This window comes from Apteryx rowi, unplaced genomic scaffold (assembly GCF_003343035.1).
Source record: "Apteryx rowi isolate R43461 unplaced genomic scaffold, aptRow1 scaffold_1184, whole genome shotgun sequence".
NCBI classification, from domain to species: domain Eukaryota; kingdom Metazoa; phylum Chordata; class Aves; order Apterygiformes; family Apterygidae; genus Apteryx; species Apteryx rowi.
In genome coordinates this window covers 111,835-123,824 of record NW_020447402.1, presented here as the reverse complement: position 1 = coordinate 123,824, position 11,990 = coordinate 111,835, and the positions used below count along the sequence as shown (strand labels likewise).

At 39.4% G+C, this 11,990-nt stretch overlaps 1 protein-coding gene across 1 annotated transcript; it reads right to left on the bottom strand.

The window, feature by feature from the left end:
- Positions 1 to 8,337: 8,337 nt before the first annotated feature.
- Positions 8,338 to 11,749, bottom strand: LOC112974810 (small integral membrane protein 30-like). Its single transcript, XM_026084162.1, has 2 exons — positions 11,618 to 11,749; positions 8,338 to 11,126 (listed from the first exon to the last, which is right to left on the bottom strand). Exon 2 carries the CDS (start codon positions 11,049 to 11,051, stop codon positions 10,866 to 10,868), a length of 186 nt encoding a protein of 61 aa, XP_025939947.1. The 5' UTR covers positions 11,052 to 11,126; positions 11,618 to 11,749; the 3' UTR covers positions 8,338 to 10,865.
- Between the last annotated feature and the right edge of the window lie 241 nt (positions 11,750 to 11,990).

Below are 11,990 nucleotides of genomic sequence, written 5' to 3'. Positions count from 1 at the left end.
TAGAAACCAAAACCCTGTCGCCAACACCAGCGGTGCAGCCGGTCGTTAACTTGGAAAGTCCGTCTCCTCCTCCTCTCCTCCATCCCCCTCACTGGCGGGATTGAGGAGAAGATGACCTGGGCTCCCAGACCCTTGACCACCATCCCCAGAGCTCTGAAATCCTGCTTGATGGTCTCCATTTTGCCCTTGGTGTCATTGGCACCCACATGAAAGAGCAGCAGTGGGTAATAGTCCGAAGAATGGACGAGCCTTGGCAGTCTTTCCATGACATCTCTCACACGAGCCCCTGGCAGGCCACAAACCTCTCTAGACATGAGGTCAGGTAGGCAGATAGGTGCCTCCGTCCCTTGCAGCAGGGAGTCCCCCACAACAGTCACCCGCCGCTTCTTCCAGGCATTCTGGCAAGGCACAGGGTCTGTTGTCCCAGTTACTTCCCTTGCAGCCATGCCCATCTCCTCCTCATCCTGGAGGTCACTAAACCTGTTCTTCAGCTTCAGGTCTTCAGGAGGGGTAGGAGCCTTTCTCCTCCTATGAGCAATGACCAGTTTCCAGCCTTCTTCTATGGTGTTATGATGTACCATTTCATGTGTCTGGACATAAAAGTACTCCTTTGATAATTGAACATACCAGTTCCTCACAGTACAAGATCAGCAAAAGCCATGTAAAACATACCTGTTGTATAATTCTCTGCTGCATCCTAAGTTTGATATTAATGCAGTGCTTCAAAAGCTAACAGAACACTTGGTTGATCTACTGTATATCCCTATTATGTATATCTCCTCAAATAAATATGCACGCATAACAAAACTGTAGCAATTTGAGGAATTTATGTAAAACTTACAAATTCTCTGTGATATCATGGGTCCTCTAGATATATCTGTTTCAGACTGCACATTCCATATTGAAAGGGGAGCATTTTTTTCTTTCTTTTTTTCCTAACCTCTTTAGTGTATTGAATTTTCAAAGGACATTGCCACAAGGCCAACACTGGAACATGGTGAAATGCTGACAACCTGAAATCAAATGGAAACCCCTCAGAAAAGAATTGGCTGTTGCTCAGAATGACTTATTTGCCCAAGTGAGTTAATTACTAAAACATGGATCACATCTTGGAAAAACATGACCTGGTGATGCTGAAAGAGAAATATAATTTTTAAAGAGGAAGATAACTTAATGGCCATTCTGGAGTAAGACAGAAAAAATCAGAGGAAAAAGCTTGTTGCAGATGTTTTCTGTAGCAGATAGCACAGGCAGCCAGAGGCAACTGAGAACACAGAATTAGTGGGATTACAAGGCTGGATTTAAACCCACTTTAGACCAATTTAGGCCAGACTAATTAGATAATGGAGCTGGGATACCCTTTGGTAGGTAAAGTGAGAAGTTGGAGAGAGCTAAAGTTATACAGATAGCCTTAATTATGAAACTTTCAGACTTCTAACTGCTTCACTTTGCAATCTGGAAATACAGTTACGACCCTACTTCAGACAAAACTGTCTTTGCTACTCACTTTATGTGAGATATGCTTTCAACCCTTAAACCCTTTAACCCTTACTTAAAAATCTGTGAAATCGGGGATATGAATATTTAAATATGGCTGCTAATGACCGGATGAAGTAAAACATTTCAAGGCAGGAAATAAATACTTCCTTTTAATGTAAAAAACTTACATGTTCAATCATGCTTTGATGTTTCTGAAACTGAATAATATAGGAAAGAGTAAGAGGATGTGTGATTACTAGTACTAAGAATATGTTGAAATTTTTACATTGGATTTCAAAGTGCTAAAATGAAGAAAGGAATACAAGTCTAGTAGACTTTGACTCAGCATTATGGTTTAAGGCTTAGGGATGGTTTATAGTGAATACAACTGCATTATATAGCAGTTTTAAGAAAGGATTTCTGAGGTGTTTGTACCAGGAAATGGTGAAATGTTTGTTTTGGCAGCGAGTGAATCCTAGAAGTGACTGTTTGCACCAGTGTAGTTTATGGGCTTTTATTATTTCTGTGGTAATCTGAGAAAAACATATGTACTTAAAAAACTCTGTGCAAATATCTGTTTCCTGTAAGCTGCACATTTCTCAGTCTTGGTAATAAGACTAGAAATAGTTACTGTAAGCAGGTGGCAGGGATCAACTGGTTCAGTAATGAAAATAACAATCTTTCACTCATCAAGTTTAGTTCCTTAGCATTTATTTCTTGAGAAATCACAGTGCAGCTGTTATAAAGTGAGGAGGAAAGGAAAGGAAACATTTTTTCAACACCAGATAACAAAAAACCAAAAGCCCAGCCCTTTAAGAGCTGAACATGGAATTCTTACTGAACAAATGGGTCAGCTACTACTGCATGAAACAGAGTGTGTTTAAGGTGTGTATGTAAGTGCCTCTTCACCCTGTTTCTATGACATTTGCTTCGTAAGACCTATATTTTGCACTAGATCATGCGCATATAACATGTTCAGGCAATTTTCATAGTCCTGAGTTAATACAGTTGGCAGTATGATATATTAAGGCAACACTCTGACAACTCTATGATGCACAGCCAATTTCAAACTATTGAGACTTTATTTTGAAGATGCTGTTAGTTTATTTAGATAGTGTGCATCAAGTGTTCACACATTCTGCATTCCATTGCCTCAGTATTGCAAGGTCAGTATTCCTTTGGAAGCAAAAGGAATTTTTATGGCTAATTCCCATTAAGTCTATTGGGAGTTAAGCAGAGAAACCTCTGGCAAAACTGATGGAAGAGTTCAGATTCTGAGCACATTACATTTCTAACCTACTGCTGTAATAACTTTCTTGTTGGACCATCTGAAATCAAGAGCACATAATCTTTTACTGGAATTTCATTGTTACTTCTGGATAGGAAAAGAAAATTTACAAGGTGCTTCTCATTTAATACAGAGAACTTCATGTGGACTAGGTGAAAGGAATTGTTGGGGAACACTGACATAGACACAAAATAGAATTGTCTCATTGAAATGGTAGAAAATTAAGACAGACGTGTAAGCTGATGTACATCACGGACATCTGTATATAATATGCATGCATTAAAAGTGTGAATAGACACCTAATGTTAGCATTCTTGAGAGTGGGCTGTCTTGTGGATTTCCCTTTTCTTTGGCTGATAAATCTTGTGGGGAGGAGGAAACAATGGAGCCAAAGCTGAACATGTACGTCCTGAAGTGTATTTGTGGAAGAGGATTGGGGAGAACATTTTTTATAATATTTATTGAGATGTAGGTCAAATAATTTAATAGTGGCAGACTGAGAGAAAAAAAAGACAGCATCTATTTTAAGAACCAATTTTCACATAAATGGAAATCGAGAATAAGTTGACTGTATTACATGGAAGTGTAAGGGCTGGTGCAAAGTCAGAATGAAGCTTCTTGTGATTTCCGTTCAAAACGAATTTAAATCAGGATGGTTGCACTGATTTCAGCAACTTCATGCTGTTTTTTAACCAAATGAAAATTTAGCATTCAGTAATTCAAATAAATAATTCAACTAATATTTTCCTAAGGAAAGAGATGGGGATGGACCCTATAGTTCCCCCATGAGCACCATCTGGTGCTGGGTACATTACTAGTCAAAGGACAGGGATCCCTCCATACCATCGACATAGCTATTATATCCAAGCCTGTATAATGTCTTTGATCTTGTCCAGAACTCCCAGTGATGTCAATGGGAACTCTGTGCAACACAGTCTTTCATTCAGGCTGTCAAACCTTAATATTTTCAAAACATCGACTTTATCGGGAGCTGAAATAATTAGCATTTGGGGCTTTGAACTGTAGCACTGAATTCCATTTGGAGTACAGTACTAGCACCATAAGCCCCTCTTTAAAAATCCCAGCATAAAAAGAGGATTACTGTACATACGCTGTATTTGCTCCTTTTTTTCCACAACCTCTAAATGCCTCAGGGATTGAGTTTCACTAGACGCAGTGGGAGAATCCTGGTACATCTGGTTTCCCAGTGGTCTTACATGATGACTGAACAGCCTCACAGTTCTTGCAGTCAGGTTCCCTATGGGCTCACACTGTGATTAGATTTGTTCACCACAAATATGTCCTTGTTTACCATAAAGATACAAGTGAATTGAGTTGCTGTTTATGCATCACCATTTACAATTAGGATTTCATAGAATCGCAGAGTAAATTAGATTGGAAGGGACCTTTGGAGGTCATCTAGTCCATTTTCTGGCATCATCTCTTTCCGAAGATGATTTTTTTCCTCTTTTGTGGATGGACAATTTAAAAATATCCTTTCAGCCATGCCTGAGCTCTGACCGAGTGACCTCTGCTTTTCTACTTCTCTCAAATCCCCAAGCACATGCCCCAGCCCACGTAAGTTCCATATTTCCAATAATTATTTACATTTTTTGAAAAATAAAGTGTAACATAAAATACTAATACCCCCAAACCTGAAATCTGGCATGGAAGAAAGACAGAGACGGTCAAACTGCTTATAAGCCGCACAGCTAACCCTGAGAGTGTCTAAACAAAAACCCGATCACCCAGCTTTTGTCACAGCAGGGGATGGCGCCTGGGAGGGCGAGGGCAGCAGTGGCCTAGACGTGCTGTTGGAGCCCAGAGAGACCTGGCTGCAGCTCACTTCTCGGACAGGATTTCAGATTATCCAGTATCCCCTGCATCAGGGCAGCTCGCTGCCGTAACCCTGGCATGGGAAGTGGTCCTAACTAAGTTGTATAGTGTTCAAAAAATACAGTTTGGCTACTCTCAAAAGAGAGCTTGATTTGATTTTAAGCCAGTAAAAGTTTTCTGACTGACTTCACTGAGTTTTTCACTGGGCCATAGTCATCACCAGGTAGCACTGGCCTGGTTTTGGAAAAACACTTTTTGCCTATTTTTAATGTTACAGTTTCTGGAATTTATGTTTTCTCTCTGCAAATACAATAGGAAGAAAAACATTACTGTGCAACATTTATTGCTGAATACTTGTTTCTTATTGGCAACTGCTCTGGATATATGATCAACATCTTTAACTTCTATGAGAAAACAAGAAGTGATTTGCCTAAGTCCCATTCAGATAGTACTTTTTATAAAAAAGATTATTTGGTAGATACAATTGTCCCTCTATAGACTATAAACTCTCTCAGAATACCAAATAAACTTTTGGAAGTTGACCACAAAAGGCCTTTCTTAAAAGACCAAACTTTAAATTGGTGTAATTTTTCCTTGCTATTCATGCAGACACTGAAATAAGTACCTGCTTTCGAAGAAAAATGAGTCAAAATGGCTTCTGCTGATCCTCCAGATCTTTTGAATAGATCCAGACAAAGTTTGAAACTTCTGCCACATGACTTATGAACAATCACTGCTAGATCATGTTAGGTTAAAGTCTGAGAAATAAATGCAGGTATTTACCACATAATTTCTGTAGCCAACCGAGTTCTGAGAAAGGTTGGCAGAAAATGTCTTTGAGCAGCTCTAGAAGCACTTAAAGACATTCTGGTTTCACAGGTAATTCATGGAATAGAAAGTGAACATATTTGGATAAAAGTGACAACTTTTCTTCTAATTTGTGCCAGGATTAAGACTGGTCATGTTTTATGACTGCTTCTTTTCTGAGAAGATAGGGTGGAGAGATGCTCTTAGTTGTATTATTTATTCTTTATATCATGGCCATGTGTGCGAAGTGCTGCGCAAACAGGAGACCAAAAGAAAAAGACAGACCCTCTAATAAGTTTTACACAACTATGTTGCTCTGCAGAATTTTGACTCCATTCGGAAAGAAAAGGTAATTCTCAAGCTCTTGTAGCTGCGAAGTGGAGGGCAAGTGTATGAAGCGGGGTACACTCATTTTAGTGCCTTGAATAAATGGCAGCTGGGAAAACAGCTCATAATGTTTCTGATTAAAATTTCCAAGACAAAGACTAGTGGGGAAGAATGCAGACAACACAGGAGGCCTCAAGGAGAGCAAACTTTACCCCAATCCTGCCTCTCTAATATTGCAACTCCTGGTACTGCTAGGGGCCACTCCGCTTACAGGCCTTCACTTATACTGTTTGCTTTGCTTTGCACTCTAAAGGGCAGCCTTGGCTTTTTTTTTTTTTCTTTTTTTGTGAAAATCTAGGTTCTGATCTGGTCAGATGAATGATCCAGAAACAAAAGGACATGCTAACTGCCTGTGTGCCTGCACCTTAATTTGATAAAGCCTCCCACGTATTTTCAAATTTCATTAAGGAGAAACTAAGCTGAGCAGACCAGTAAAAAATGTGGTAATGTTTTGAATATCTACATAATTTTATTGGTCTTTCATTTTTTCAGTTTAAAATAGGTTTAGCTTTGTATGTAAATTAAATTTAGGAGGTGTATCACCACTTGTTTTCCTAATTTACCTTTTGGAGATGCACTACATATTAGTGTTCTTTCTAAATCTTGGAAATGTAATATTTAGGTGCTATTGGCTATTCACATGAACTGAAAATCTTCATAATTTTAAAGCTGTTTACATTCTTCAATAATTTACCAGTGCATTTGTTGTCAGTCAATATCTAGCATATTAAAAACTTGTCCCTTAAAAGTTCTGAAGATTGATTTCACTGGGAATTAAGTGTTTTCAGTCCTGCATATCTTTAGTCACCTAAAATCTGTCTCTACATGTTTTGCTGTTTTGGGTTCTCAATTAGTGGTCTTATTTTTCTAATTTGGTGAAAAACCTCACTTTCTGTTGACTTCAGATCATTTACTAGCAACTTGTTCATGTGCAGACTGGGAGGACAACTAGATCCAATCTCTCCTTTCTACCACTCCTAACAGTTCCTTGTCATTACATCAGCTTAGATCTGCCAAGCCTTTCATCAGATGTTAAATGAATGGAAAGGTTACTTTTGTAGTATAACAATTAGAGCCTGTACCATGGTAACAGACCTATTATGGTTCTTCCATTTAGTCATGTTTTATCTTATTATAAACAGTGAACTCAACTCCCCACTCCCTTCTCACAAAGCCTATGTAAACAGCTTTTTGCAAAAACAGGAAGCAAGGTTTCAGATAGCATCTAGTGGGTGCGCAGAGTCCTGGGCTAGTCCAGGGGTAGCTCCTGGGGTGGGGGCATGTAGCTTGAGAGCTGTAACCACACAAGGCTCCAAAAATCTTTGTGAGCATCCTGGAGATACCACAAGCTTCTTTGTAAAGCAGCGGTCAAGTCACTGACTCTATCAGTTTTCCCATTCATAAAAGGATACTGTAGGGATGCAAACATTAGTATTTGCAAGCACTTAGGGCTCTCAGATGGAAGATGCTGTAGAACTGCTGAGTCTCACTGGAGTATTAAAGCAGCATCACCAGCAGCAGCATTTATCTGAGTGGGAGAAAGGGTTCACAGCAGTGGTTTATCAGTTTTAAAACATCAAGAGAGGCAAGTGTATTAAGTAACTAAGTGAAGTGTTTGCATGCCATTCCCAGGTAGTGCAGTTCATGGCAGAATGGCAAAGCCCTGGCTGTTTTGTAGTGCTTGAAGCTACGCAATGAGCATTGGAAGACTTCTGTCCTGTCTATTCACAGATGGACTGCAGGATGTTCATTGTTAAATGTTTGTAGGATGGCTAATTTTGAGCTACACTGTTGTTAAAGCAGATGGAAATCATAGCAGTCAAAAGGACTAGCTCCTGACTTACAACTTTCTTACATTAATTAGAGGGTAGATTGTGTTTTGCTTTCTGCTCTGAAGACAGCCACTAATGATATTAGTTTAGTGCACAAAGTGAATGGCTTTGTGCACTGAGCTGAGTCCCAAAAGAACGAGAACCCTGTTTTCATAAAATGCTGAGATAAAACAAGCTCTTTTGACATCTGACAAATGTATCATTCAAGTAACTATAAAGGACTAGAACATACATGTATGTTTTTTTTTTTTTAAAAAGAAAAAATGAAAATGGTCCTTTATCTCCTTGGGTCTCCAGCTAGAAAATTGCCATGAATGACTTTTGTACTATAAAGGCAACTACATAATCATAATGTTGAAAATTCACAGTCTAAAGGAAAAAGGAAATACCTCAAGTTTCCCTTGTACCAGAATAACGGGCTTTGCAATTGAATACTGTCGATTTCAAAGTAAAAGGACCAGCTCCTTTCAAGTGCTCTAGGTAATTATTATGGAAATGAGATAATTTTTATATATAAAAGTAATAGGACAAAAAGAAGTACACTCATGGTACAAAAGGTCAACTGAAAATATATCTTATACCACGTTAGTTTGTAAAGTCACCTAATATAAGCAAAAGAACAAAATAATATTTAATATAAAGAATTCAGCAGTTTCTGCCATTTCTCTCATTCTTATTTTCCTTTTCATAAGAACTACTTCATCAAACTGATAACAAAACACACGGAAATTTATTAAAACAGAAGAAAAACAGGGATATTCAATGTTACGCTACTTTTTAGTCATCAAAAAATGCAAGCCTTTAACAATACAATCGCTTCTGTCAGAACCCAGGAAACACACCATTATAGGGTGCAAACACCTTTCAATAAGGTACATGCAGCTTCAGGCAAGGAACACAGTTCCTGCTATCCCTATAGATTGACACTAATTATGGTGCTAAGGTTTTGTTCTCCTGCTTTACAGGGTGAAACTGTTACACAATTCTGTGAAACTATCACCAGGGATCTTTCCCAAAGTGAAGATAAAGATGTTTGAGAAAAGCTGAGAAGGTTGGGTAATGGTTTAGTGGGATTCAAATACGGTAAGTCAAACTTGCTATGTCCTTCTCTTCATACAATGTAATAGGACATACTTGCATCTGCCCCATAGTATAGTCACATGTAAGTTCATCTATAGGTGCAGGGCAGCCAGTGAAGGTGAGGCATTATCCTACCCTCTGAAGCTCCTTTTAGGGCTGTAAATTTCTGTCACTGTAATAGCTGTCCTGTTCTGACTTAGGGAGGCCACAAAAAGATTCCAGACAGCTACCTGGCAAGGCTAACATGGGACCTCTACACTTCCTACAGCTCGAGAAGCAGGAACAGAGCAGCACAACCTACATTCTTGTGGCTAGCTGGGTTGAGTCCTGCATTTTCAGCTGCACATTTTAGAAGCTCTCCTTTTACCCTTCTCCATCAGCTTTCTCTAATTTAGAGAAATTGCAAGACTAAAATAACCATGGCTTCTGTCTCCTCAGAAGACGGAGACAGAAGCCAAAACAGCTACAAATGACAGACAGGAATCTTAGAATTTGGAGAAATCCAAATATAATCTGCCCACTCAATTATTTATAGAAGACCTAACAGACAATACTTTCAACCATTGCTTTGCGCTCCAATGACCAGACATGTTAAGGAAAAGGAGGGGGAAGAGTATCAAAATACATTACTTCGCATCACATCTAACCTTCTTCCCCAGCTCTGAAATATAAAAGTGAATATTGCTAGCATGAATGTGCAGTGCCCACAGCACAAGATCAGAAGGAAATTCTGTGGACCGTGGAGAGCTTACCTTCCTAGGCTCCTTATTCTGTTGCTGTTACTTACTTGCTTTTACAGACTGTGATCCTTTTATCAAACTGACAGAACACCCCAAGAAGCCAGAGGGATTTGTGGTAGACACACACTCTTGGCTGTGCCATTTCCCCTTTGCTACTAAAAGAAAGAAGCAGGTCCCACACATGCTACTAAGTAGCTAGATCCTTTCAACCACATAGCATAAAGTCAAAATCAACTCATGCCAGACAATCTGACTGAGCAGGAATAAAATAAGGTTATTAAGAGTCTCCCATTTTGCATCATGATTTTTTACTTTGTCTTTGGTCCTAATCTTCCATGGAACTCAGACACATCAATTAGATAAGAAGCCTAAACGTGTAGTTAACAACTTAAGTTTGTCATGAAGAAGACATTCAAGTACCAGGGACCTGTTCAATAAAATCATGATTTTTATCCAAACAAGTTGTTTTATTTATTCACCATATTGAAAAAAGGAACATGAGCATAACTGCCTTGTTATAATTCTAATAACCCCCTAATGCAGAAGTAATACCTATTTTTCCTAAGGTATTATGTGTAAGTTTTCAGTTTTGGAAAAAAATCCCCCCAAAAAATCACCAAATGAACTAACCCTTAAATCTGGTGTGCTTAAATGAATGCTGAGTACAGAAAATAAACAAGAGATAAAATGCCTTCCTCATTTGATTTATGAAGCTTTACATATACTTTTCTATGAAATACATGTTAAAGAAAAATCATGGTCCCATTCCTAAGTGCAACTATTTTGTAACAAGAACAGAGGCTATAGAAGAGGCACATTCTAAAATAAAAATACAGAAGTAAAAAGCTTTCCATGTTTTCTTAGTTCTCCAAAGTCTCATCCCTGTGACACCTAAAGTGAGCTGTTAGGGCTTTATTTTAACTGTCATTACAAAGAATGTGAGCGCACACACACAAACAAGTCTGAGCAGCATGCTCTTTACTTATCTAATTATAAGCGCTTCAATACCTCCAAAGCCTTGTCATCCTGACTGGAAGATTAGTAGCTGCTTCCTCCTGACTAATCCTGAAACCAAAATTATGGAACTTGTTGCATGAGCTCCCTCACACATTTATAAACATTTACTGTGAACCAGTCTATGATTTTCCTTCCCCTTTCAAAAAAGTTCTTACCATCTCTAAGGGAACATTTAATCACAGGCAATATGAAATCATCTTACTGTCATGAGAATAGAGCCTACAAATCCCTTTTACTGGGCATGGCCTTTATGCTGTTGTATTGCACAGTAAGAGGGGCTTGCAGAATTATCTACTTCATGGTTTTGAGAGTTATCCAAAACCAAAGCTCAATTTTAAACCCCAGATCTCAATTCCAGCAGAGTTTTGAGTTACACTTCGTTTGAGCATCTTCCTGTAATCATTGCTGTCCATTTCTTTTCCTTGCGTACAAGCCAAGACAGGCACAGAATCCAACGACACTGACAGCAAGGCCCACCAGGAAGGCAACTGCATCTCCAGCATCCAGGGCTTCAACTGCTGGCAGCACAAGCAGCAACGAAATGAGGACCAGGAAAAGTTTTGAGGTGTTCCCAGTAGAAGGCATGCTGCTGACCAGTTGAGCACACAAGGCAAGTGAAATGAGGAAACAAGCTGTGGAGAGCAGGTACTACAATGGTATCTGCAAGGAAAACAGACAGAACATGACAGGCTTCCCTTCCTCCCCCTTTGAATTGTCTTTCCAAAAGCCAACCAACATGACTAAGATATTGCAAATATCCGTGTGTGAGTTGGGAAATTTAGGTTTTATCTTCATAGATAACTAAGAAAATAAATGACTTACTATCATGAGAAAACTACTGTGGGTTTGCTATCTTGCTATACAACTCTATGGAACAAGTCTCTTGAAGTCTTATCACAAGATAAGGACAAAATATGCTCGCCTGCCTGTAATCATCAGCGCCTCATGCTATGCTAAAAGAGCATTTTTCACTAGGCTTTTACAATTGGATAGCTAGTGCATACAGCTTATCCCACACCTTTCAGTGAGGAACAGCCCTGGGAGCTGCGTACATGGCAAAATTATTCTACACTAGAGAGAATGTGAATTTAACTGTCAGTCCCTCTTCTGGGTATGTTCCCATGTGAATACACTTACTCGCGGACAAATACCTTTTCTGTTTTCTCCAACTTCAAAAGGATCCCGTTTAGATAACCACGAAGGGACCAAAGGAAAGCAAATTTAAGTGGCCTGCCCCAGGTCACACAAGTATCTTCGGTAAAGTGCACTACAGTAAACAGAAAAAAACCAAAACCCACCGTTATTCTGGACTAGGGCTTCCATCAGTAACATTCAGAACAATTCCCCCGAAGTAGTTTATGCTGCTGGAATAGCTCGTTTTTTGGTGTAAACCCCCCCCACCCACACACAGACACACACAAAATAGGGCCCAAATCCCCTCCCTGGCTTGCCCCAGGTGCTGGTGCGACCCGGGGCAAATCCCCGGCGTCTCCTTCCCTCCGGATGCCCCGAGGGCGCCCCGCG

What these genes read in the sequence shown, in the direction of transcription:
- LOC112974810 (XM_026084162.1), bottom strand. Translation starts at nt 11,051, where the DNA reads ATGCCTTCTACTGGGAACACCTCAAAACTTTTCCTGGTCCTCATTTCG.